The 27,351-nt window shown below is 39.3% G+C and overlaps 1 protein-coding gene across 4 annotated transcripts in view; it reads left to right on the top strand.

Annotated features, from left to right (window-relative positions):
• Positions 1-24,794, top strand: part of TPX2 (TPX2 microtubule nucleation factor) — a 59,897-nt gene extending 35,103 nt beyond the window's left edge. For 2 of the 4 annotated variants that reach the window (XM_068566079.1, XM_068566080.1), the window contains exons 9-18: positions 240-391; positions 1,604-1,775; positions 3,784-3,922; positions 4,747-4,963; positions 13,215-13,310; positions 14,324-14,500; positions 14,886-15,032; positions 19,352-19,463; positions 20,100-20,287; positions 21,685-24,794. In XM_068566079.1, the coding sequence (XP_068422180.1) occupies positions 240-391; positions 1,604-1,775; positions 3,784-3,922; positions 4,747-4,963; positions 13,215-13,310; positions 14,324-14,500; positions 14,886-15,032; positions 19,352-19,463; positions 20,100-20,287; positions 21,685-21,795 (1,511 nt within the window). In that variant the 3' untranslated portion in view covers positions 21,796-24,794. The remainder of the gene's footprint in view (positions 1-239; positions 392-1,603; positions 1,776-3,783; positions 3,923-4,746; positions 4,964-13,214; positions 13,311-14,323; positions 14,501-14,885; positions 15,033-19,351; positions 19,464-20,099; positions 20,288-21,684) is intronic. The other 2 variants (XM_068566082.1, XM_068566081.1) reach the window with 2 other exon arrangements.
• The last annotated feature ends 2,557 nt before the right edge of the window (positions 24,795-27,351 follow it).

Raw genomic sequence — 27,351 nt, 5'->3', positions numbered from 1 at the left:
TGTGCTACCTTATTACAGTTTGCCTCTGACCGAAAGGCCTCAAACCCAGTAGTACTAAATGAATAAGGCACATATATTGGTGTCCCTGAGGACTGTTTCAAGTGTTGGCTTGTATGTAGAGAGTGAACAAAGTTAGATCCATGGTAATAGAAATACCAAAAGGACTGGATAAAAGGAGACTTACTTTATGTTCTCTATTCTTAGTATTATCTGTGTGTTTTACTCTGCTCCTCACTCAGGGCTCCCTGTGAAGAAATCAGTGAGCCAGGTAACCAAATCAGTTGACTTCCACTTCCTCACAGATGAGCGAATCAAACAACATCCTAAGAACCAGGAGGAGTATAAGGAAGTAAACTTTACATCTGAACTGCGAAAGCATCCTCCATCTCCTGTAAGTTGATAGACTAAATTAATATTCTTGTTAATAATTCAGTGAGGATTCTGGTGTAGTATTTGTGGTCACTACTTACAATAATATAATTGAGAGAAGCATATGTTTTTGAGTTAAGATAGATCTAAATCCTCACTTTGCCCCTGTTAGCTGTGTAATCTTGGATAAATCACTCTATGTCTCTGGGAAGCATCTTACCAAGTTGCTGTGAAAACTGAATTGAGAATGTACACAAAACACATAGAATTATGTGTGGCAAATCATAGGTACAGGCTTGTTACAGCTTGTGCTATTACAAAATTTTTGAAAAAATCTTGTGTCTGCAAAGTTGTGTGCAAAATATAACAGGGTTTATGGGGAAAATGGGATTGGGGCAGACCACTCAAATCCAGTTTTGTTACCAGAGCACTAACAAAAACAGTAACAATCCTAAATAAAAATGCTAGCACTAAGAATTTCTCCTTGCATTTGCAGTCACCATCATCACTTGTTGAAGTCAGTCCTTTGCAGTCTTAAATCCTGGGGTTGTGCTTCTTCCTTTGGGACGTAAGTCCTTGAAGAATTTTGTTTCCAATCAGAGACCAATTTTATCAAAATTAATGACCCAAAGAGTAGGCTTCTTCATCAGTCAGTTTTTGGTAGGATGTGTGGAGAGAATTTGATTCAGGCAGCTGCCTGACCTGATTCAGATCCAGAAGCCCAATTAAAAATTTTTAAATGGGACTGGGGATGGGATACCTTTGCAGCTTTTTTTGCTTCTAAGAAAACTTGCTCTTGATTGCTTCAAAACATTAACATGCTTGGGAAAAATCACCTTATGTACTCTTACAGAACAGATAATTTGTTAAGGGCTAGATGCTTTCTCCCCCTTTTTATTTTATTTTTATTTTTATTTTTAAATTTTTTTGGCCACGCTGTGTGGCTTGTGGGATCTTATTAGTTCCCCAACCAGGGATTGAACCTGCGCCTCCTGCAGTGGAAGCACAGAGTCCTAACCACTGGACCGCCAGGGAATTCCCCTCTCCCCCTTTTTAAAAGATGGGAATAGACTGTTTATAACCCTTGCTCAAGGACTGACAACTTAAGAAGAATAATCATCTTGGCTTTACACAGGCCCTTTTTCTTTTGATCCTTTGTACTGAGTTTATGGCTTGTGGTAGATCTGAGCTCTTCCATAACACTTCATTTGGGGAACAACTTCTTTCTTTTCAGGCCCGAGTGACTAAGGGATGCACCATTGTTATGCCTTTCAACCTGTCCCAGGGAAAGAAAAGAACATTTGGTGAGACGGCTTCTACGTATGTGCCCCTTGCACAGCAGGTTGAAGCCTTCCATAAACGAACCCCTAACAGATATCACTTGAGGAGCAAGAAGGATGATATTAGTAAGTTTCTTTCCAGTATCATACCTGGCTGGAGCCTCCCCTAGAATTCCCTTTCCTTACATCTTAGGCGCAAATTTGCCTTTAGTTGAAATCCTCACTTTTGAACTAAAGCATGACATGTTCCTGTACGCAGACAACAAATGTATACATAGTTGAGCATTTCTCAAACCACCCAGCTATCTGTCCACTTATACCCATCAACCACCTTGATCCTCCTGATCAATAATTGGCCAAGGGGAATTAAGTTAACCTGAGATGTCATTACACATCAAGGCTATCTTTACCATGTGTCAGTGTACATTTACTCACCTACAGAAAATGAAAGCATTCCATTCACTTAAGGTTGTGTGCTTTTTGTTCAGCGATTCAATAAATGTTTTACCACTACAAAGCAGACACTCTGTGTGGTGTAGGGAGTATAGAGGTGAGCAAAACAGACTTGGTGCTACTCAACAGCAAGTTTCTAATTCAGTGAGACAGATAAACAAATAGATCATTACAAATTATGGTAAGTGCTGTGCATGTGGAGGGAGATGTAAGAATCAAGGGAGGTGCGAGATAGGGAGAGCAGGTCTAGGTCTGTATGCTGAGAAGTCCTTAGCAGGGAAAGAAGATGAAGATAGAGGAGAGAAAAGAGATAACTGATGATTAAGTCCCTGTGCAGGCAGGTAGGAGAGGGATACTTAGCACAAGTGGAGTGATTGTTCTTTGAAAGGAGGGTGGAAGAGAGCAATGGGTGCAGATGCTGCTGAGTTTGATCTATATTTCTGTTTTTGTGCCAGCACCATGAAGAGGCTGTCTTTTCTCCATTGTATATTTTTGTGCTGGTGAGTTTGTAGATTTGGTGGTGAACAGATAAGAGTAATCTAATCTAATAGCATCTATCTTTATGAAAATAGTTCCTACGAAAAGAAGGTAAAGAAGTTTGAGGAGTGGAGGTGTGGTATACAATAGTTGTCAAGAGTGTAGGGTAGTATTCTGGATAAAGCAGAATCCTTTTGTTTTGACTTTGAAGGTTTCTAAATTTTTTCTGCCTTTGCATAGGCACTGTTTAGTGCTGTGTTAGGTAGCCAGATGAATTCCTTTAAGGACAGCATTTCCTAATACTGTTATTAATGTTCTAGTAACCATTTGTCAGATTTTATATTATGAAAATAATGAAATGTCTTCTTTATTCTAATGGAAATGTAAATATTAACCATGACTTTCCAAATAATACATGACTGTTAGAGTCTTATATACATTTCTCTTAGAATCTTGGTCCTGGCAAATAGAAAAATTATTTTCTGCAATTTTTATTTAAAACTTTGTACTGTTATAGGTCAAAAATAGTTATATGTATACCTGAAGGCTGGCTTATTTCTAAAATAAGTAGATTTGGTTTCCGTCTCCCACTGTTAGGTAATAAGGTCTAAATTAGAGGATTCATTCTATGTAATTATGAAAATTGACAAGGTTGCTCCTGGCCAGATAAATCAGTATTTTCTATGAGTGGTGGTGATGATCTTAATACTGATGCTTTGACGTAGTTTTTTCTTACTTTTTCCATTTGACTTTCTGTGAGAGGTGGTCTTGATGTTTTGATGTAGACACTTTTAGGGAATTCATAATATCGGGAGTTATTACTTGGTCTTTAGAAAGGCCTTATTTTAAAGCTGGAATAAGTGAAAATCTTATTTGTCAATAACAAGCAAAATAGTTGGCACTGTCACTAGAAAGTCAGTACAGGCCTGTGCAGTGAAAAGGAATCCATCAGACGTAAATGGATTTCAGATTCAGAAGATGATAGCAGAGTTTACCCAAGGGCTACCTTCATCATACTCTTCAGTAAAGAGTGATAGGGGAGAAGGGACTGAATGTTTATCAGATTGACTGACATGAGCTGAGCTGAGTGTAGAGGGCCAGCCACTCTGTGGTTTGGCATCTCTGGGCTGCCTAGCTGAGTCAGCACCTACAGGTAAACGGGGTCTTGGAGAGCTAAGTGAATGTCTGTGATCTCGGTTTACAGCTCTGTTACCCTCCAAATCTGTGGCCAAGATATGCAGAGACCCACAGACTCCTGTGCTGCAAACCAAACAGCGTGCAAGACCTGTGACCTGCAAAAGTGCAGCGGAACAGGAGGCTGAGGAGCTCGAGAAACTGCAGCAGTAAGTTTCACTGCCAGTGTTTGAGGAGGAGTTCCAAGAACGTGCCTACTTTCTTTTCAGTTCTGTAAGGGGGACAGTTAACTATTTTTCTTGCCTTGGGAATTATGGCATTTGAGCTACAGGCTCTGCCTTGCCACTGTGATGAAAGGATTGAAAGTGGGAATATGGAGCTGTCCTGGAGTGTAAACTGGTAAAACACTATTGTGGAGGTTGCAGTGGGAGAACTCCAATAAGGAGTGTCCTCTGAGGTTAGTTTAGGTAGATCTCACCCTTTTATGGCTACCCAAGGGATTGTTACAGCTGTTATCAGTGGAGGGAACTGGAACTTAATGTGATTAGAGCTAGAGTTTGTCTCCTGTATTCGTCTTTCTTCCTTCTTGTACTTTCTTTTTCTAAAAAAAGTTATTTATTTATTTGGCTGCACCACGTCTTAGTTGCAGCATGAGGGCTCTTTTAGTTGTGGCATGCGGGATCTAGTTCCCTGATCAGGGATCAAACCTGGACCCCCTGCATTGGGAGCTCGGAGTCTTAACCACTGGACCACCAGGGAAGTCCCCTTCTTTTACTTCTTTTTAAAAGGGGGAGTTTCCTCTTGCAGAGAGACCCCAATCTTTAAAGTGATGGGAATATTAGACTGTCTCATTTATTCTTTGCTCTAGAGGTAGAGATAATGGCTATGAAGAGAGTTGAAATTTTGCTGTGCATGATGGGTAATTTTAATGAGTATTATTTTTCTGGTTTTGGCCTACTTTGTTGTTTATGTAGTTTTCATTTTATTAAAAAAATATTTTTTGTGGTTGTCACTTTAAACTCTCACCTTACAGATACAAATTCAAAGCACAGGAACTTGATCCCAGAATTCTGGAAGGTGGGCCCATCTTGCCTAAGAAACCGCCTGTGAAGCCATCCACTCAGCCTATTGGCTTTGATTTGGAAATTGAGAAGAGGATCCAGGAGCGAGAGTCAAAGAAGAAATTGGAGGATGAACACTTTGAATTTCATTCTAGGCCCTGCCCTACTAAGATCTTGGAAGATGTTGTGGTAAGAGTGGGGAGGCTCTGCGAGCTGGCAGAAGTGCCCTGCTCATGACCACAGATCCACCCATTCACAAATGTTTGAGTAGATACGTGATCAGGACATCATATTAGGAGCTGTGGGTGATAAAGAGACATGTCAGAGGTGGATTTTGCTCTCAGGAAACTTAAAGTCCAGTAAGGGATACAGTATAGGTATAAATAATATAAAGAGTGACAGAAGTGCTCCTAGAGAGGTGACAGTTAAAAGTGCTATAAGTATTCAAAGGAGATAATGATTTCTTCCAGATAGAAGGTTCAGGGAATGCTTTGTGGAGGAGGGAGCATTTGATCTGAGCCTTGGCAATGTATAGTAGTCGTCCTCATCATCGTCATCTTCCTGTCGTTACTGTCATGATAGCTGACACTTTCACTATGTGCCAGACACTGCTTCAAGCCCTTTTTGTATATTAACCCATTCATTTTGATCAGAACCCCTTCAGGTTGTCTACTCTAATTCTCACCAGTTTAAGATGAGGCACTTGAGGCACAGAGAGGTTAAATAGCATTCTTAGAGTACTCAGCTGGTAAGTAGTGGAACAAGTATAAGAATTCAGGCACTGTGGCTCCAGAGTTTGTGACCTTAACACTTCATTATATTGCCTCTTCACTCTATGGTGGAATTTGGACTTGTAGAAATGCAGATGAAATGGACTGGCCGAGCATTCCAGGCAGTGGGAGTAACATAAAAAAAGTCCAAAGGTGGAAAGCATGGGGCGGCTACTGGGAACTGTAAATGGGTCATTTAAGCTGGAGAAAAGAAGTATATCAAGAGGAGCACCTGGAACCTAGATTAGAGAAGTGGGTTGTAGTTTGATGATGGGCTCACAGTCATGATTTTAGAGAAAATATACAATCAAGAAGAGATGCCACAGTCAGAGAAGAAGTAATGGAGTTCAGCACCTGCATAAGTGCAAAGATGGTTTTCAGGTATATTTCCAGGCAGATGGGGAAACATCCTCCTCCCAGTTTGGATTGCCTTATGTCCAGGTACTAAGAACTGTTTTGCCATCCTCTTTCTTTTTGCTTATCCTTTAGGGTCCCCATAGTTTTAAGTGAAACTTTGCACCAATATACAGTTGGCCCTCCTTACCCATAGGTTATGTATCTGCAGATTTAACTAACCATGGATTGAAAATATTCAGGAAAAAAACTAGAAAGTTCCAAAAAGCAAAACTTGAATTTGCTGCTCTCAGGCAGCTATTTACATAGCATTTACATTGTATTAGGTATTATAAGTAATCTAGAGATGACTTAAAGTATACAGGAGGATGTGCATAGGTTATATGTACATACTACACCAATGTAAAGGACTTGAGCATCTTCGAATTTTGGTATCTTTGGGGGTCCTGGAATCAATTCCCTCAGGATACTGAGGGACAACTGTATTACCTTTGACTGGATATTTAGTTTTGTTTATTTTCTTAGCACTAATTCAGAAGCAATCTGAAGTTATATTTTCCAGGCTTTAAAAAAAGCATGATGATGCTTACGAATGGTTCTTCCTCTCTTCCCTCCCCGATATCTTCTTTCAATTTGAGAACTTTCTGCACATGAGACCTCTTTTCTATTCACAATGCTTTTCTTTTTTCTTTTTCTCTTTTTCTTTCTTTTTTCTTTTTTGCTGTGATGCATACGTATGATAGGCCAGACTCTGTTACACGAACTTTTAAGAAACCTCTGCCCACTCAAGTGATTAGTCTCCAAGAGCTGTGCCTTCTTTGTCATTACCTGGTGAGGAAATTGTTCTGAATACAACAAGGGAACTGTAGTTTGTATGCAGACCTCAGAATCCTAGACCCAGAAGGGCTCAATGTTTTCATTTTACACATCAGAAACCCAAGACCCAGAAAAGAGAAATGACTTCCATGAGGCTTCTGTAACGTGCATTTGGCACCTTGCTTTTAATAACATCTTTTTCTCCAAGCTCCTGGCTTTTCTCCCTGCTATAAGTTTTTTGTTTTTTATTTAATTTACCTATCACCCTCTCGATTTTTACTGTATTCTTTGTATCTCATATACCAATATTGACTTTAATTGACTTTATATATTCTTAAAATCATCAACTCATTTTAAAAGTAATTTTAAGGGGAACATTTAAATCATTATGTAAATGGAAAATCAGTACTTTTTGCCATGAATAACAACAATAATAGCTAATACTTCTATAAAGCTTATGTGCCAAGTTTTATTCTAAGCTCTTTATATGATAACTTACTTAATTCTCATAACAACCCTATGAAGTAAACACTGTAGATACTATTATCAGTCTGTTTTGTAGAGGTTAGATAACTTGCCCAAGATCACAAACTAGCCAGTGGGAGAGCTGGGATCTGAATATGGTTCCAGGGTCCATGCTCTTGTGTTAAAATAGAAGGTACCTTTTAAACTGAAAGGTTCTTAGGAAAATTCGTGATTATTTTTTTAAAAAACATGGTCTACATCCTACCTAACATCCTTTTCCATATCACCGGTATTACCTGAACACCATTTTTAGAAACACTGATTTAGGAAATTGGTTTGGCAGTTTGTTGTACTTTGGAAATGTTGGGGTGAAGTGGTAAGTGGGGAAGGGTGACTAGAGTTCATTAGGAGTTAAGTGAGAACTTAGAGTAGCATTGTACCAGGTAAGGCCTTGTTGAGAATTCTGGATAAACAGATGAGCAAAACACTAGGTAAGTATGTTAGGTGCTGCTGAATGGTTATGGTATGCTGTAGGGAAGTGATTGCCAAATCCAACTGGTTCGCAGAATCCTCTGGGATTTTATTATATAAACAGATTTCTGGGCTCCACCCCTGGAGTTTTGCTTTGTTAGGGGCAGCATAGATTAGAGAGAGCCCTGATGAAGACCTTAGTGTCTGACACACAGTAAGCAGTCATGTTGTTAATAGTAATAACTATTGCATGCTTACGTTGTACTGAGTGTTTTGTGCAGATTATCTTATTTCTCATAACAACTCTTAAGAGATAATGTTCTATTTTTAACCCTACTTTTCAGATGAGGAAAGAGATGCTGAGAGGTGTCTAGTATGCAGAACCAGGATTTGAACCTGTCATCTCCTTAAACACTGTTATTCTACCCCACAATGCTGTTATCATTGTTTATTTTGGCAAATGCAGTTTTTGAGTTTGATGCCGGCTCTTTGCAGCTCTCTCCCTACTGAAATTTCCAGTGACATCACTTCAACTTTTGGATTCTAGAGAAGCAAAGCATAAAAGGAGGCAAAGATGTATTTATTCCCTTCCACTCTCTTCATTTTTTAGAAAGGGAGGCTTTGAAAGAAGAATGTGGCTTGCCCACAGAAACGTCTTTAAAAGTTGGTGGCAGAACTGAGGTTACGTGTCTTAAGTTCTAGTGTTGGACTCTCAGGCAGCAGAAGAGCCTGCCTCCCAGAGTCCGAATGCACCTGTGTGTCTGCCACTGTTGTCCCCATCCGTGTCCCCTGGTGCTGAAGCTCTCTTTCCATGTGTCCTTACGGTGTTTCTTGTGCTCTCCAGTGAGTAATTTTAGCAGCAACATTTTAGGGACTTGGGGAGACCAGCAGGCTTTAAAAAAATATATATATTTTTTCATACTCCCTGAGATATAACATTGCTTCATGGTAATCTAATTGCTCTGGGACAGGCCTGAGAACTTGTCCCAGGGCACTTGGGGGCATATCCTGCCTTAGGGAGAAGTGCTCACCCCTAACATCCCATCCCCCATCCTGGGCTGCTTTTCCAAAATGTGTCATCTGTCCACCCACATTGCCCACTTCTAACCATGTATCACCTCTTTAGAGATACTTTCCCTCAGCTTCCTTTCAGAGTTTCCCCCATTATCCTTCAGCTCCACATTCTGTTGGGTTTCTTCAGAGCACTTGTGAAAATCAGGAAATACTTGATTTGTTACTTTTTCATTGTCTCTTTCCTCCACTAGAATGTGAACTCCCTGATAGCAGGGACCATGTATATCTGTACTGTTCACTCCTGTTTCCCCAGCACGTAAGCATCACAGCATGGGCATTGCAATATAGGGTAACTGCGTGAGCAGCAGTACAAGCTGAAGTGCACCAGCCTGTGTTAGACACTGGGAATTCAAATGGAATTAGGCACAGCCTTTGTCCTCAAAGCTTTCACAGTCTGGGAGAACAGATTGACATGTAAACAAATAAGGACAGTAATGCTAATCAACATATGTTCATTGAACAATTACTACTTCTTGTAGGTGCTGTGGAGAATGCAAAGGAATGCAAATGGCAATATCGCTGCCCTCAAGGAGCTTATAACTAAAAAACCTTAAAATAATAAAACAAGAAGCCTTCTCTGTCTCTAGAAACCCAATGTCTTTTTCTTTATTTCTGATTGAGCCCCCTGTTGGCTTTGATTGCAGTGGAGATGGGGTGTGGATAAATAGTTGCTGCAAGGTTGATTTTCATAAATCACCTTTCCCTCTCCCCCAAGTAATTACGAGGATTGATCCTACTCGTAAATATCTCTTTCATGGCTTACTTATTAGAGATTTCTTTTAAAATGCACATCTGTTGGGAGGATGCAGAGAGAGGGGAAAAATAGGAAAAGCAGCATTATTTTAAAAACTTGAGTCCTCAGATACTTATTTCAATTACTATATTTTATGAAAGGAAAAAAACCAAGGACTAAAAGGCTATCTCATGATATACAGGTTGTACAGACTGGAATCAGAGCCGGGCTAAAACAGACCTCTTGACTCCTTGCTCAGTGTACTTCCCATTACCGCATATCCTTGGCTGTGTTCGAGCTACAGGCTGGTGTCCACAGGTGTCTAGGATGTTGTAGAACAATAGATTTTTGTTGTCGTTTTCTGGCAAGCATTATTTGAAAACCCATTTCATAGACTTTTGTCACTCTGATTACAAGTTCTGCTGTATTAAATTTTACTATACTAGTGATTCTGGTTTTCTTTAGAAAATGTATGAGAACTTTCACAGCAGAATGAGCATTCCCTTTACAGTGGTCACCTTGAGAGTTTATTAATTCTTTCCAAAGATTGATATTGTAGAAAGCATTTTGGAAAAGCCACTGGTCTCGGATCCTGTGGCACAGTCTTTTGGATCTCTTCAACAATGGCAAGTCTTCATATTTTAAAGATTAATTTGCTCTTAGGGGCTGGTCTAAAGTCATTGGGAACTAAAACTTCTGAGTTGTCTAAAATAATAGAGGTGGAAACAATTTTGCTTAATTAAAAGTAAAGATTGAGCAATTGCCTTGCATGGCCCTAAAACTGGCTTTGAAGGCCACTCCAAGAAAGATATTCCAAACATGTTTGGAGCAGTTGCAGCATTGTTGGGATTAAGAAGTCTCCCAGGGTATAAATTAGAGTCCAAGAGGCTTCAAGTCCAAGGTATAAATTCTGTTATTCATGCTTACTGTATTCATTCAACAAACATTCCCTGAATGCCTTATGCTTGCTAAGGTCTGTGTTAGGTATTAGGGGTTGATGGAATAACAGTCCCCACTCTCAAAGCACTCATAGGTTAGCAGGAGGAGATGAATACCTAAATAAACAAGTGCAATGAAGTTTCATATGTACCATGATAGACTATATACAGGGGAGAGTGGGATCAGTAGGTCTGGAGGAGTGGAGCGATCTATTGAAGGGTTTTATCAGAGAGGAGATGCTTTAGTGGAGGCTTGAAAAGAAGGGTTAGATGCTTTCAAGCAGCCAGAGCATTTCTGAGAGAGCATAAGCCAGAGGTATTGCGATGAGAACCAGTGTTAAATTTTGGCAGCTGTCAGTAGTTCATTGTGGATGGAGGGTGATGCCTAAAGAGAGGCAAGAGATATGCCTGGAAAGTCAGGCAGGGTTCCAAATTATGAAACACCTTGTACTTCATGCCAAGGAATATGTTATACTGTTGTAGGTAGGCAGTAGGAGCCATTAAAGAATTTTAAGTCAGGAAGTAACATCAGATCTTCTGACTATAAGAAGATGGACTGGTGGAATGAGAGAAGCTGAAGGACTGCTAGAAGGCTAGTGGAATGGTACAGGCAATAGATGATGTGGCCTGTGTCATGACAGTGAAGAGTTAGAGAGGAAGCAGAATAGAGAGCTGACGGGGCCAGCATATGGATGTGGGTATAAGAAATAAGGAGTTACTGAGGATGTCTCAAGGTTGTTTTGATTTTTTAAAATTGATCTGGTCATACACTTCGTGCAGGACGGTAGCCCTAGAGATACCATTTTGCAGTTAGGGTTAATTGCCAGATTCATGATAGTGTAAACTCTATGAGAGTTAGAATTATGTTAGTTTTGAATGATGTGCATAGTATGGTATACATAATTCAGCCTGAAAAGATTTGAGATGTTGGCAGTGTTTTGGAATCACAAAGGAGGAAAAAAATCTTTGGAGGAGCTGAATGTATTAGAATTAAGGAATATAGAAATTAAATCCCTCTTTTAATCTACCCTCAAAGAGATATGAGAGTTAACAGCTTGGTGTTCTTTCCATATTTTATTTTCTATGCTTAGATTAATTATATATACATTTTATTTTATTTTTTTAGTATATGTGCAAGTATCTTTTAAAAATTTAATTCAGTTAATTTATTTAAATACATTTTTTTGGAGTATAGTTGATTTACAGTGTTGTGTTAGTTTCAGGTGTACAGCAAAGTGATTCTGTTATACATAGATTATTCTTTTTCAGATTCTTTTCCTATATAGGTTATTAACAGAATATTTAGAGTTCCCTGTGCTATACAGTAGGTCCTTGTTGATTATTGATGTTATATATAGTAGTGTGTGTGTGTTAATCCCCAGCTCCTATCCCTGTCCCCACCACCCTTTGATAACCATAAGTTTGTTTTCAAGATCTGTGAGTCTTTCTGTTTTGTTAAGTAAGTTCGTTTATATCATTTAAAAAAATTAGATCCCACATATAAGTGATAACATATATTTGTTTTTCTTAAAAGACATCTTAAAAACACACAGAAATAATATTTAATAATAATATTTTTTGTTTCTGCAACTTGTCCCTCCCCCCTCAATATTATGAATACTGTTCTGTCAGTAATAAAGATTTATTTTCTTCTTTTTGATGACTGTATAATATTCTATTGTGTGGATGTACCACAATTTTTTAAAATTATTTTTTATTGGAGTATAGTTGATTTACAATGTTGTGTTTCTGCTGTACAGCAAAGAGAATCAGTTATACATATACATATAGCCACTCTTTTTTTAGATTCTTTTCCCATATAGGTCATTACAGAGTATTGAGTAGAGTTCCCTGTGCTATACAGTAGGTTCTTATTAGTCATGTACCACAATTAGTTATGTACCACAATTTAAGAAAGGATTTAGCCAGTTCTTTTTTGATAGATAATAGGGTTATTTGCAATTTTTTTATTCATTTAAATTTAAAAATGCTGTATTGAAATATACCTAAAAACTAAACTAGAGATCAAATACTAGAGATGTAATATTGGGTGAAAGAGTATGACCATTTAAAGATTTAGTAGCTAATTCCTAAAGGTTGTACCAATTTGTGCCCTGTACCTTACCCAAGGAGTGTATAGGAGTGCCCATTTCTCTTCACCTGCCAACACTGGTATTAACCAGTCTTTTAATTATTACTCAGTCTTATAGGTGAAAAATACCTTATTTTACTTTATATTTTTAAAAGTTATTGAGATTGAACCTCTTGTATATCTTTGTAAACTGCTTGTTCTTTGTCCAGTTACTTGGCAAAAGGAAATTAAGCTAGCCCTTGCCCAGTACTTTTTTCCATTTGCCTTTTGAGGTTAATATTTTTAAATATAAGTTCTTATTTTAGAGTATGTGGAATAGGTTTAAGAGAATGGACAGTATCTATTCTGTTCCTAGATAACATTTGGAAGTCCTTTTTGATTTTGTTTTTAAGGGATTGGGGTATAAAATGGGAGAGAAACAATAAAATATTGACAGTTTATTTTGTAGTGTTTTTCATAAATACCAAAAAAGATTTTGATGAATCCTATTTTTGTTGAATATACAACTCAAACAATGTTTTTGTTATTTGCTGTTCTTCTGTCATGTTAATCCACCTTTGGAGCGTTAATACATACCAGTCTTAGTTGGATAAGTTAACAACATACTGAAATAACTAGCTTTTTTTTGATTCCTGATATGTGAACTTCTAAGAAAGGGATTGATCTCATCACACAGCCTAGTAGAGATTGTTCTAGGATATCTAATTGAGTTGCTTACTCCTTCCAGGGTGTTCCTGAAAAGAAAGTACTTCCAATCACTGTCCCCAAGTCACCGGCCTTTGCTCTGAAGAACAGAATCAGAATGCCCACCAAAGAAGATGAGGTGATTCCCTGGGATGGGGGTTTCTACTCCTTCTACATAATCATTCTAAGCATTATTCTTTCTTAAACTTAGTGGAATACAAAGGCCATCACTCTTGTCTGGAGTTGTCTTAACAATGGGTATGAATGATTGATCATCTGTTTTTGCTCTTCCAAGAACAAAGTAGTTAGTAAGGGTATGAATCTTTTGGCTTTCAGTGGTAACTGGTTGTAACTTATTGGAGTTATGTTTGTTTCTGTTGCATTGGAAATCACCCTGTTGTAACGTGGATCAAAAGTTCCCAAGACCTATACTCTATTTTGCCCCAGCTATTGTCACCATTCAGTGAGGGACTTTTAAAATTCATACTAAGCAGTTACATCCACCCTGTCCTTAACTATCTCCATTAATCCAAGGGTTGCAAAGGTGACTGTGTGGTGATGGTTCATGAAGTTGGAATATATAAACTGTCATTGATCAGGCTAGTTTCTTGTTACATCCCCCATTTTATCTATAAATATCCAGAGTTAGGGTAATTTTACAGCAGATCTCAGGCATAAGCCTTTTTATAGGTTCATTTGAAACTAAAATACACAGTAATCTTATGTTACCAGCTTGAATCCAATCAACTTACTTGGTCCTATTCTGGGTTTGGCAACTGGGAATACTCCCAGTCACATGTGTTAGTGGAGTCTGAAGCCTGGGTCAAAGACGAGGCCAAGGTATATGCTTGGTTAGTACTTTTCTTCATTTTATTCAAACTGTTTGATCTCATTTAGTTTTTACAACCTTCCTGTGAAAAATTTTAGATCCTTTAAGAGTAATTGTGTTAGTTTATCAAATGCTTTCACACTGGTTTCACCCCTGAGAGTTGGTAGATACCCCTCTTTGATAGAAAAGGAAGCTAAGAAGCTAAGAGTTGAGTGACTTGCCTTAATTAATGACTTCTCTTATATAACGTCTTCTGACTCCACATTCAGAGGAGGTGAGCGAGAGTGAGGAATCTTGTTTCTAAACTGCATTTTTTTCTTTAGGAAGAGGAGGAGCCAGTAGCGATAAGAGCTCAACCTGTGCCTTATTTTGGAATGCCTTTTAAGCCCCAAATCCCAGTGGGGAGAACTGTGGAAATATGCCCTTTCTCTTTTGATTCTCGAGACAAAGAACGTCAGTTACAGAAGGAGAAGAAAATAAAAGAACTGCAGAAAGGGGAGGTAGGTGTTTCCATTTCTGCAAGTAGCATAGTACTATTCTTTGATCCCTCAAAGGTAATCTTTTATGTTGCACTTTCAACTATAAATCACTGACTTCCTTTGATCCCTCTAAGAGCCTTATGAAGTATAAATAGGGCAAGTAATTTAAATAACCATTCTGGCACAAGGAGCTTAAGTGACTTGCCCATGATCATGCTGCTAGTTATTGGCAATACTGGGAGGAAAACCTCAATTTCCTTTTGAACCCATTACTCTTTCTGCTACTCCATGCTGCTTTGAAGACTGGCCTTTCCTGTTTTTTAGATTCATCCAAATATTCTGGAGCAGCTGTTGCTTTCTGGCTAGAAAGGCCTTATCTTAAATTTTACATTTTCTTTTCTATTAGGTGCCCAAATTCAAGGCGCTTCCTTTGCCTCATTTTGACACCATTAACCTGCCGGAGAAGAAGGTGAAGAATACAACCCAGGTTGAGCCTTTCTGCTTTGAGACCGACAGAAGAGGTGCTCTGAAGGCACAGACTTGGAAGCACCAGGTGGGGATGGGGAGAGCAGCTAAAATGTGAATTGTTTGATTGTTGATTTGTTACAATAGGTAGACCCACTACACTGAACTTCTTCTGGGAACTAACATACCGGATTATTTTAGGGGCTGTCACTATAATCAGGGGTCAGCAAACTTTTTCTATAAAAAAGTTTGCTATATATTATTTTAGGTTGTGCAGGTGGTCTCTGTCACATGTTCTCTGTGTATGTGTGTTTCAACCCTTTAAAAATATAAAAACCATTTTTAGCTCAAGGGCTATACAGAACGAGGTTGCAAACTGGATTTGGCTTGCGGCTTAAGTTTGCTGATCTCTCCTGTAAGTGATCACCTGGGGAATGTGAGAACTGTTAGGCTTTTTTTGTGTCAGGAGATTCTCATCTATTCCATTTATTAGACTTGTTCATTAAATGTTCACTCCTTTCTGTTGGTGCTTTGATAAGAAACTGTGAGGTGAGAATAGATTCTCAATATGGTATGTTGTTTTCGCAACATAGTGTGCTATTTGCTCTTTATAGATGACAGGTGATTTAAAACAGTCAGTTGGTTGTTGGCTGGTTTAATTGGATCTAATTCTGCCCTGTCTGGAAAAAAATCTCCTGAATTCCTAAATTTGTCAGTATTGATATTGTCTCTTATTCTGGACTCTGTCCAAAAGGGGCTTGGCCTAATCTTTGTTTGTAGAAAGTCATCCCTCTTGAAGCCCAAACGATATGATTGCTTAAGTTACTAAATGTAGGCTCCCTGTTGGTATTGTTCTCTAGGAGAACTTAGGACAGTTGCTTTGGAAGCAGTAGTGAATCTCTCGTTCAAGGACCATGACAGAATGTCTGTATGTGGGATATTTTCCATAACAAAAAGGTTTTTTAAAGTTTTTCAGACATACATAAAAGTAGAATAGTATAATGAACTTCCATGAACTGTCACCTGGTTTTCTAGGGATCAAAACATGGAAAATCTTATTTCATCTTACTTCTACCTACTCATCTCTACACTGGATACTTCTGCCTATACAAGATTACTTTGAAGCAAATCCTAGGTATCATCTCATTTCATCCAAAAATACTTCAATGTGTAACTTTAAAATATAAGGATTAAAAGAATTTCATAACCACAATACTATTAGCACACTTAAAAAGATTAACAGTAATTCCTTAATAGTGACAAATAGTCAGCATTCATATATCCCCTAATCTCTCATTTTTTAAACAGTTGAATTGTTCAAATCAGGATCCAGAAAAGGTCCACATTTTATATTTGTTTGATAAATCTCTAAATCCCTTTTAATCTAAAGGCTGCTCTACTTGCATTTTATATGTTGAATAAACTGGATTGTTTTTCCAATAGGTTTTTTTTTATATGAATAATATGACCATTTATTTTAAAAGTATATGTGTTTACATGTATATGGTATGAAAGGGGTTATACACTAAAATGTTAATAATAGTTATTTACAGTGGGATTATAGGTGACCTTATAGAATTTCATTTTTAATTTTCATCCATTTTTTTTCATTTTAGAATTTTATTTATTTTTTTATACAGCAGGTTCTTATTAGTTATCCATTTTATACATATTAGTGTATACATGTCAATGGCAATCTCCCAGTGCATCACACCACCACCACCACCACACCCTGCCGCCACTTTCCCCCTTTGGTGTCTATACGTTTGTTCTTTATATCTGTGTCTCTCTTTCTGCCCTGCAAACCGGTTCATCTGTACCATTTTTCTAGGTTCCACATATATGCGTTAATATACGATATTTGTTTTTCTCTTTCTGACTTAGTTCACTCTGTATGGCAGTCTCTAGATCCATCCACGTCTCTACAAATGACCCAGTTTCGTTCCTTTTTATGGCTGAGTAATATTCCATTGTATACATGTACAACATCTTCTTTATCCATTCGTCTGTCGATGGGCATTTAGGTTGCTTCCATGACCTGGCTATTGTAAATAGTGCTGCAATGAACATTGGGGTGCATGTGTCTTTTTGAATTATGGTTTTCTCTGGGTATATGCCCAGTAGTGGGATTGCTGGGTCATATGGTAATTCTATTTTTAGTTTTTTAAGGAACCTCCATACTGTTCTCCATAGTGGCTGTATCAATTTACATTCCCACCAACAGTGCAAGAGGGTTCCCTTTTCTCCACACCCTCTCCAGCATTTGTTGTTTGTAAATTTTCTTTTGATGTCCATTCTAACTGGTGTGAGGTGATACCTCACTGAAGTTTTGATTTGCATTTCTCTAATAATTAGTAATGTTGAGCAGCTTTTCATGTACTTCTTGGCCATCTGTATGTCTTCTTTGGAGAAATGTCTATTTAGGTCTTCTGGCCATTTTTGGATTGGGTTGTTTGTTTTTTTAATATTGAGCTGCATGAGCTGTTTATATATTTTGGAGATTAATCCTTTGTCCATTTGCAAATATTTTCTCCCATTCTGAGGGTTGTCTTTTCGTCTTGTTTGTAGTTTCCTTTGCTGTGCAAAAGCTTTTAAGTTTCATCAGATCCCATTTGTTTATTTTTGTTTTTATTTCCATTATTCTAGGAGGTGGATCAAAAAAGATCTTGCTGTGATTTATGTCAAAGAGTGTTCTTCCTGTGTTTTCCTCTAAGAGTTTTATAGTGTCCGGTCTTACATTTAGATGTCTAATCCATTATGAGTTTATTTTTGTGTATGGTGTTAGGGAGTGTTCTAATTTCATTCTTTCACATGTCCAGTTTTCCTAGCACCACTTATTGAAGAGACTGTCTTTTCTCCATTGTATATCCTTGCCTCCTTTGTCATAGATTAGTTGACCATAGGTGCGTGGGTTTATCTCTGGGCTTTCTATCCTGTTGCACTGATCTATATTTCTGTTTTGGTGCCAGTACCATATTGTCTTGATTACTGTAGCTTTGTAGTATAGTCTGAAGTCAGGGAGTCTGATTCCTCCAGCTCCGTTTTTTCCCTCAAGACTGCTTTGGCTATTCGGGGTCTTTTGTGTCTCCATACAAATTTTAAGATTTTTTGTTCTAGTTCTGTAAAAAATGCCATTGGTAATTTGATAGAGATTGCATTGAATCTGTAGATTGCTTTGGGTAGTATAGTCATTTTCACAATATTGATTCTTCCAATCCAAGAACATGGTATATCTCTCCATCTGTTTGTATCATCTTTACATCAGTGTCTTATAGTTTCTGCATACAGGTCTTTTGTCTCCCTAGGTAGATTTATTCCTAGGTATTTTATTCTTTTTGTTGCGTTGGTAAATGGGAGTGTTTCCTTAATTTCTCTTTCAGATTTTTCATCATTAGTGTATAGCAATGCAAGAGATTTCTGTGCATTAATTTTGTATCTTGCAACTTTACTACATTCACTGATTAGCTCTAGTACTTTTCTGGTGGCATCTTTAGGATTCTCTATGTATAGTATCATGTTATCTGCAAACAGTGACAGTTTTACTTCTTTTTTTTTTTTTTTAAAGCTTTATTTATTTATTTATTTAATTTATTTATTTATGGATGTGTTGGGTCTTCGTTTCTGTGCAAGGGCTTTCTCTAGTTGTGGCAAGCGGCGGCCACTCTTCATCGCGGTGCGCAGGCCTCTCACTATCGCGGCCTCTCTTGTTGTGGAGCACAGGCTCCAGACGCGCAGGCTCAGTAATTATGGCTCACGGGCCCAGTTGCTCTGCGGCATGTGGGATCTACCCAGACCAGGGCTCGAACCCGTGTCCCCTGCATTGGCAGGCAGATTCTCAACCACTGTGCCACCAGGGAAACCCTTACTTCTTCTTTTCCAATCTGTATTCCTTTTATTTTTTTTTCTTCTCTGATTGCCATGGCTAGGACTTCCAAATCTATGTTAAATAATAGTGGTGAGAGTTTTCCTATAGGTTTTACAATCTGGATTTTGCTCATTGTATTCCCAACGTGTTTATTAATATGTTCCTCTATCTCCTGTATTTCCTATAAATGAGTAGTCAGATCTAGAGGCTTGATTAAATTCTGGTTAGATTCTTTTGGGGGTTGGGAGGGAGAATACTTTACAGGTGATCACATCCAGGGGTATATTAATGTCTACTTGTTTATTTTTTGTGATGTTAAGATAGGCCTTAAAAGTATCTTAAAGGTGTTTTCTAGTTCTCAGTGGGTTCAGATGTTGTTAGTCTGTTCTACTTAATGTAAAAGGGATTTTAATTGAGTTTAGATTAAATCACCTGCTGTCTTTGTAGATGAAACTGTTCAGAAACATTCGAACTTGAGTCATTGAGATGGTAGTTATGGAAAGTAGTGTGGCTACTTATCTGACAGATTTTCTTTCTAATAGCTGGAGGAAGAGCTAAAACAGCAGAAAGAAGCAGCTTGCTTCAAGGCTCGTCCAAACACCGTCATCTCCCAGGAGCCCTTTGTTCCTAAGAGAGAGAAAAAATCCCTTACTGGTAGTATTTTATGTATTCTTGGGGGATTGGGGCAGAATGGTTAGGCTTCCTGGGACTCAGTTGTGTCAGTACGATGCTGTGTGAACCAGAAGCATCTGCCTGTAGAGGATCTAGTTTTTTCTCCCCTAGCTCTTTATTGAATCCAGCAGCTATGTTGATTTGTAGAGTGTGTTGGGGTCAGATTCATAGAACAAGCACCTGGCATTTCAACAACAATTTTACTTTCCCCACCCAGAGAGTAGCAAGTAAGTGAGAGAGAGCCAGGACTTCTTTCCTGGGGTTCACCCTAAAGCAAGCCTTAGATAGAAAACATTTGATTCCTTAAGCACTGGGCAGTGTTTCAGAAAAGTGGGATTCTTTTCCTAAATCTGTCTATGTAGTCTACAATCACTATGTAGTTTTGAGCAAGCTATTTCACCTGTGTAGGTCTTGCTTTTCTCCTAATTAGATGATTTATAGGGGCCCTTAAAATTTCAGGACTTTTTGTATGTGGTTTACTCCACCTTTCTCCCAACTGGGCCTCCTTAGAGCTCCACCTTTCTGTTGCCATGCATATCTATCACTTGCTGGATCTGTGGGGCTAGGTTTATGCAAGTCTTGCTTGTGCACCAATATTCTCTCTGTTTCTGTACTCAGAGGGCCTTTCTGGTTCTGTAGTTCAAGAAACTTTTCAGCTGGCCACTGAGAAGAGAGCCAAGGAGCGGCAGGAGCTGGAGAAGAGAATGGCTGAGGTGGAAGCCCAGAAAGCCCAGCAGTTGGAGGAAGCCAGGCAACAGGAGGAAGAGCAACAGAAGGAGGAGCTGGCCAGACTACGGAAAGAACTGGTAACTGGGCAGCATGAGCGCTGACTAACACATGGTTGCGTCTGTTTTATCTGTACCTTGCCTTGTTCCAGAAAGGATCTAAGGTGGCCTCCAAGGACACATCAGAGTTGAGTGAAAATGAGAAGTCAGACAAACCAGGGGTGGTGACAAAGTTGAGGAGTGAACGAGGCTAAAGATGTATACATTGTGATCCATGGATCTGCTAAGTGATATAAACAAGCTAGTTATTTAAAAAATACATTTATCTTTGATCCTGAATTCAGTCAGAATTTCTTCCAGGGGTCTAAATAAGGAGGACATCAGGTGCTATACCAGTGCACAGTGATATATTTGTAGGACTCTTTATTTAACTTTTTATTATTGCCTTAAGGCTTAAGGAAACCAATGTGTTTTACAATTAGAATACATAGGTAGGGAAGGACATGGGAATTGTGTGACAACTATATTTTCATTTTCCTCTTAATACTTGACTCAAATTCCTTGGAGTTATAGTGCGTATCGGTCCAGGTGACCCTTCCATGTTAACACTAGATAATGATTTAAATATTAGTTATCCAAAAAGAAAGCTTAATTCACATTAAGGACCCTTTCACTAGGAGGGCAGCAAGCCACATTAACTGCATTAATAAGGAAGAACACAGTTTTAGATGGAATTTCGTATGCTTAGTAAAAGGATGAATATAGCAGTATGTAAGTTGTTGAGGTTTTGTCTAAAAGTGCTAAGCCAGCAGCTGATACAGCTGTTGGTAGAGGTGACTGGCCACAGGAGGGCTCTAGGGACAAACTAGTAAAGGGACTAGCTTCCTGACAAAATCCAAGCTACCATATGCTGATTGGATGTACTCACAAAACCAGCCTCAAGTGTTTTGACTTTTCTTCAGCACTTGAGTCCTGCCTCTTGTGTTTGTTTGTATCATAGAACTCTCTACTAACCTGGCTTGATTCAGGGTTGATTTTAGACTGTAAGAAGGATGGATGGGACCATGCCTTCTCCTGGCAACCCTTCTTGGTTATTTTATTTTATTTATTTATTTTTGTCCATGCTTTTGGTGAATATTAAGACTCAATAATCTTAAGATTGTACTCTGGCAAATTCTTAGCGTGTATCTCCTTTCTGCTGCAATTGAGTACAGCCCCGTTATACCCTAGTACTGAACAGTCAAACTGGAGATAGGTGCAAGCTGAGGGATCCAGCAAGACCTGAATAGAAACCTACTTGAGCTCCAGAGCTCTTGTGCTTTGCTGCTAGACTGTGTTGCCTCCCCCCAACCCCCAAATTAGTGACTGGGATTTGCAAAATTATACAAAAATGTTCTCAAGAAGAGGAATAAAAACACCCGTAAGTGTAGTTCTCTAACATCCTTATCAATGGTAACTTTATTTTTCTCACTCTGCAGGTACACAAGGCAAATCCAGTACGAAGGTACCAGGGTGTGGAAGTCAAGTCAAGTGACCAGCCCTTGACCGTGCCTGTATCGCCTAAGTTCTCCACTCGATTCCACTGCTAAACTCGGCTCTGAGCTGTGGACACCATCTGGGAACCGGAGCTACTCTTCCCATTAAACCAGGAGCCTTCTTTGTCATGGGGGCATGGAGAGAACCCATTTCTCCAGGCTTTTTCCTACCCATGCCTGACAAGTGTGGACTCCAATTTCATTGAGAGCTGTTTTCCTACATTATTGTGGCTAATAATGAGACTCAACTCATGTATGTCTCAACCAGACTCCATGTAGTTATTTCCTTGGAACCATCAGTTGACCTTTAATATGGGTCTTAACTCTGACTAGAATTTAATGTCTCTGTATCAGTACAGTGTAATTTCTGTTGCCCTTACCCCCCGCCCCCCTTTTTTTTCTATTTTAATCAGAAAATAAAGATAGTTAAATACTGAGATAGGATTTAAGTCATGGATTAAATGAGGAACCATCAGTAGTATGTCAGATTCTTTCCTCTTCTCTGTGCAAAATGAATTTAGAGTTAAGGAGCCCTTCGCTACGAGGGGGGAAGCCTCATTAACTGCATGACGAGGAAGAGACTTGACTGACGGGAACCTCACAGCAGCCATCGGCTGGCTTCGGGTAGAGCTTGCTGTTCAGGCACGTTCTTCCCTTGTTGGTGCTGCTGATGATAGGGCGCGCTGAGTAGTACACGTTTTAAGTCCTCCAGTGACCTAGACTGGAATAAATATGTTTGTCTTCCCTCCCTGATTTTGTTATTTGATGTTTTTATATCTGTCAAGCCCCTTTGGAGGTCACATCTTATTGGGGAAGTGGGTACTTTGAGAGGAGGGTCTAGGAACTTTTAAAAGCATAGGCTCTGTCCTTAAAGGAAAGAGCTTTGTGACTTTTTTCTGTCTTATGTCAGAATATCCTTCCATATTTTGTTAACTCCCTCCTAGGAACCACTCTGGAAGCCTGTTATGCCTTCAAAACAGACTGTGCCTTCTTCTCTAAATGTCTTTTTTCTCATCTGGTAAACTCTTCCTTATAAGACTCAGCTCTAGTAAAATCTTTTTCATAGATCTTTCCTTGACCATTTAACCTCCTCAGGTAAGGTAAGATTTCCTTCTTTGTGCCTCCCAAATGTTTCTTATGTATATCTCTAGTAGAACAGTTATACCACTGAGTTACTTGTACTTGTTTACAAACTAGTAGAGATGAAGATAACTAAAATTATGTTAGTCCTTGAAGATAAAAATTATGTTAATCATATCTGTATTTCTCATAGTTGGCACAGAATTTGCTAGGTCCATGTTATCAATAAATAGTGTATTTTCTTTTAGACTTGATATTGTTTATGAGCTCTACTCTGTACCAGTCATCTGTTCCTGTGCCACGAAATATAAATGCATCCATCTTCTGCCCAGGCTAGGCCTAGGCACTATATATGATATTAGACCTATGTTATATTCCTTTTGTTTATTCATTCAGTGACCATTATGTACAAGCCATTGTAGATTTAGTGACGGGCAACAAAACAAAATGTGATTTGCAGATCCCTGGGCCTCCTGAAGGCCCACAGAGTGATACAAAACGCAGTTCCTTTATTCATTTCCTAGAGGTATGTGGTGTACAGTTCCATAACAACTTGTGTAGTTCATTTAACAAATATTGATTTGGTACTAACTATATATACATTGGCACTATTTTAGTCTCTGGGCATATAGCAATGAACAGAAATAGAAGACCTTGACTTCATGGAGGTTACCTTTTAGAAGGGGAGACAGACAAACAAGTAACTGTCCTCTTCTGTCAGGTGATAAATGTTTCTCTGACTGACCGCTGTGTGGAAAATAGACTGGGATGGGGACTTGGGGGCATGTAAGATTGGAAACAGGAAGGTGAGGAGGTTCTTGTTGTTGTCCAGGTAAGAGCTGATAGTGGCCTGGGCTAGGGTGGTAGCAGTGGAGGTGATGAGCGATGGTTGGATTCTGAATGGATTTTGAAGCTGTAACTGACAAGACTTGCTAACAGATTGGATGCGGAGAGAGAGAGGGTAGATAAGGATGGCATTTAGATATCAGCCTCAAACAGAAATAGAGTTCTCCATCCCTTGTGCTATGAAAAATCCAGTTCTACCCCAGTCCTCATATCTCTTGTGGATTCTCTGGGTGGGGGTGGGACAACTTCCTTTTCTGAACACCTTTTGCTTTGGTTTTTCTCTGTTCATCTCTTGATGCCCTCTCTGTGTCTCTCCTCCGTAGCTTTTCTCCCTCCCATGTATCAGCAGTTCTCTCATAGTTCACTATCATTCATGTATTGCCATCTAGTATCATTTTTTCATATATTTTGTCCATTTTTCGTTTTGGTTGTTTCAGGTAGAAGAATAAATCTGGCCCGCAAGTTGAGGGTTTTAGAAAGAGTGTTACGTGTTGAGAATTATGGACCTATGGGATCCTTCCACCCCATTTGCTCCATTCTGGATTACCCCCTCTGGACACACCAGCATCAGGGTGGTATTGTTTGACAGTCTGTTACAGGCAACAGAGAGGGATTATGTTATTTCAGAGGAAATAGCTTTTAAAATTAAGATGCCCTTGCTTCCCAGAATTTCCCAATTTCCTGGTGGTCTTCTTCTCCTCAGCACAACCTGTCTAGTGTTGAGCCCTTTCTTTCTGGACCACCTCACATGACCTTCATTTCTCTAGAACAGCCTCCCATTTCCCCTGAAACTCAAACTCTGCTTTTATTTTACAGAGAAATTCAGGTTCTTTATCCCTCAGGCCTTGTCCAAGAGGGAGCTTCTCTTTCAACACTCAGAGGTCACCCTGGAATTTTCCTAAACAAAGAACATGTCCTCTAATAGGATTTACTGAGTTCTACTGAGAAATCTGGCTGCCACACTTTGCTTGACAATTTTGCAAAACTCCTAGCACATGCGCACATTCAGATTGTTAGAATTCCTACACTTGCTGGGAAGGACTGTTTTCAGTGTTGTTTTGACTTGGTCATGATTCCCCTTGCTAACAGTTTGTGCTAATTAATACAATATTACCTTTCACTCTTAATTTGGTTGATCATTTTGTTCTTGTGTAATTGCTTTGTTCCCGTTTTGACTGCTGTTTTATGCTTTAACAGTTCTTTTCCGCAGAATTTTGTCCTTGGAAAGTGGAGCTTGAGTGGTGGACACGCTGCAGTGGCAGTTGCTCCAGCATTTAATAGATAAGTCTTATACACAAACAATTGTAACACAGGATAAGATGTGATTGAGTAACATGAGACAGACAGAAAAAATGCTGCAGGAGGAGTTTAGAGGTTCTTGTTGGAGGTGAGATTGCAGTTCTTAAAGATGTTTCTTTTTTTATGTAAAAATTATGAAAGTAGTATAGTCATCCCTCAGTATCCACAGGGGATTGGTTCCAGGACCCCCTGTGGATACCAAACTCCACGGATGCTCAAGTCACATTTAAAATGGTGTATTTGAGGGCTTCCCTGGTGGCGCAGTGGTTGAGAATCTGCCTGCCAATGCAGGGGACACGGGTTCGAGCCCTGGTCTGGGAAGATCCCACATGCCGCAGAGCAACTGGGCCTGTGAGCCACAATTACTGAGCCTGCGCGTCTGGAGCCTGTGCTCCGCAACAAGAGAGGCCGCGATAGTGAGAGGCCTGTGCACCGCGATGAAGAGTGGCCCCCACTTGCCAAAACTAGAGAAAGCCCTCGCACAGAAACGAAGACCCAACACAGCCAAAAATAAATAAATAAATAAATAAATAAATAAAATTAAAAAATAAAATAAAATGGTGTATTTGCATATAACCTATGCACATCCTCCCATATACTTTAAATCATCTCTAGATTACTTATAATACCTAATACAATGTAAATCGTTGTAAAGACAATGTAAATTATACATAAATAGTTGCACATGTACAGCAAATTCAAGTTTTGTTTTTTGGAACTTTCTGGACTTTTTTTTTTTTTTTAATATTTTTGATCTGTGGTTGGTTGAATCTATAGATATGGAACCTGTAGATACAGAGGGCTGACTTTACTGCCTTTTGGAAACAAAACAATACAGACTGTATAAAACAAAACACGAAAGTCTTACCCTACTCCCATTCCCCAGGAGTAACCCAGTATTAACAGTTGTGTATTCTTCCAGAATGTTTTTTGTGTACACACACAGATTTATAGAGCTTTTTTTATAACAATAAGATTATAGCATTACACATTTGCCTTTAATTTTAATTTGTTCTTTGAAGGTTATATATCACATCATTCAAAATTCAAAAGCTACAAAGGGGTTCAGAGATGGTGCTGCCAGGTGTGTTCCCTTGCAGAGATGGCGTCAGCCTATATGTATTCCTACCTGCTCCCTCTTATTTTTCCACAAATAGTGTCATAATTTACACTCTGTAGCTTGCTCTTTTCTTATGTGTTCTGCATTGAATGATGTGGTTCAGGCACTACCTTAGGCGTGTACTAGCTTTCTCCCTGGCTGAAGTATGAAGCCTCTTATGAGAATCTAGTGACATGGAGGCAGACCTGGTGTGGGGTCTAGATGTCCTGGCCTAGTGACCTCAGGTCCCAAAGGCTCTAGGTCAGGTCAGCAACACCTGCTCTTTTAATTCCTCCTGGCTTAGCTGAGCCTTGGGGGTTCATTGGCTTGAGTATCTGGTTAAACCTGTGTATCCCCTTAGGTCACTCTTGATATGCTTCCTTTTCAGCTCCCTTCTGAATCTTGTCTGCTGGGGAAGTTCCTCACTGCTGAGAGTAGCAGTTAAAAAAGCTGTCAGCCACGAGGCTGAGCTCCTATTTCTGCACAGGCAGGCTGAGTACAGCTTGGTGGTCTGGATCCAGGTAGGAATTGGTCAGCATTCTGAATCCTGAGCTGCCATCTGCCTTGCAGCCTGCTGGGATGCTCAGTTTAGGCAACATATAAAGTTTCCTGGATACGGGACAAACCCAGGCCTATGGAAAGAGCAGGAAGGGGTTAAAGTGTGTGGTACTTTGAGCAGTGATGAAGGCATAACCAGGGAGCTGACATGTTTGCTCCAATGCCAAGAATTCGAGGACAATTTGTTATCCAGCTGAAGCCAGTGTAGTTGCTACAGAAAAGCCTGGGGACAAAAACATGCTTTTTCCTTGTTTTTGTCTTCCTGCATACCCACTCTATTTTCTAGTGCTGTAGTGAAGGTTACTGATATCAAAAACAGAAATGTCTGATGGTGTTTGCTCTTCTCTTTCTTGCAAGAGAATAAGAGGCTGGACTCCGGTCAAAGCATGGCTCTTAAGTGCTGAAGGTATCAGCTTCCTGAAAGCCCTTGACAAATGCTAACATTGTACTTGGAGAAACCGTAGTTGGAGGGGCTTAGGAAAATACTAGGTTTTATCAGGAATTATTTCACCAGACTAAGCCTAACCTGAAGGCGTCAACTACCTTCTCTCTTTTTCTTAAAATTTTATTAAACAGAAGGGAAATAAAAACCTGGCCTGTAGACTTCCCTGGTGGCACAGTGGTTAAGAATCTGCCTGCCAATGCAGGCGACACGGGTTCGAGCCCTGGTCCGGGAAGATCCCACATGCCACAGAGCAACAAAGCCCGTGTGCCACAACTACTGAGCC

This window comes from Eschrichtius robustus, chromosome 16 (genome assembly GCF_028021215.1).
Source record: "Eschrichtius robustus isolate mEscRob2 chromosome 16, mEscRob2.pri, whole genome shotgun sequence".
Taxonomy (NCBI): Eukaryota; Metazoa; Chordata; class Mammalia; order Artiodactyla; family Eschrichtiidae; genus Eschrichtius; species Eschrichtius robustus.
The sequence above is the reverse complement of the archived record's forward strand: the minus strand, read 5'-3'. Positions and strand labels throughout refer to the sequence as shown.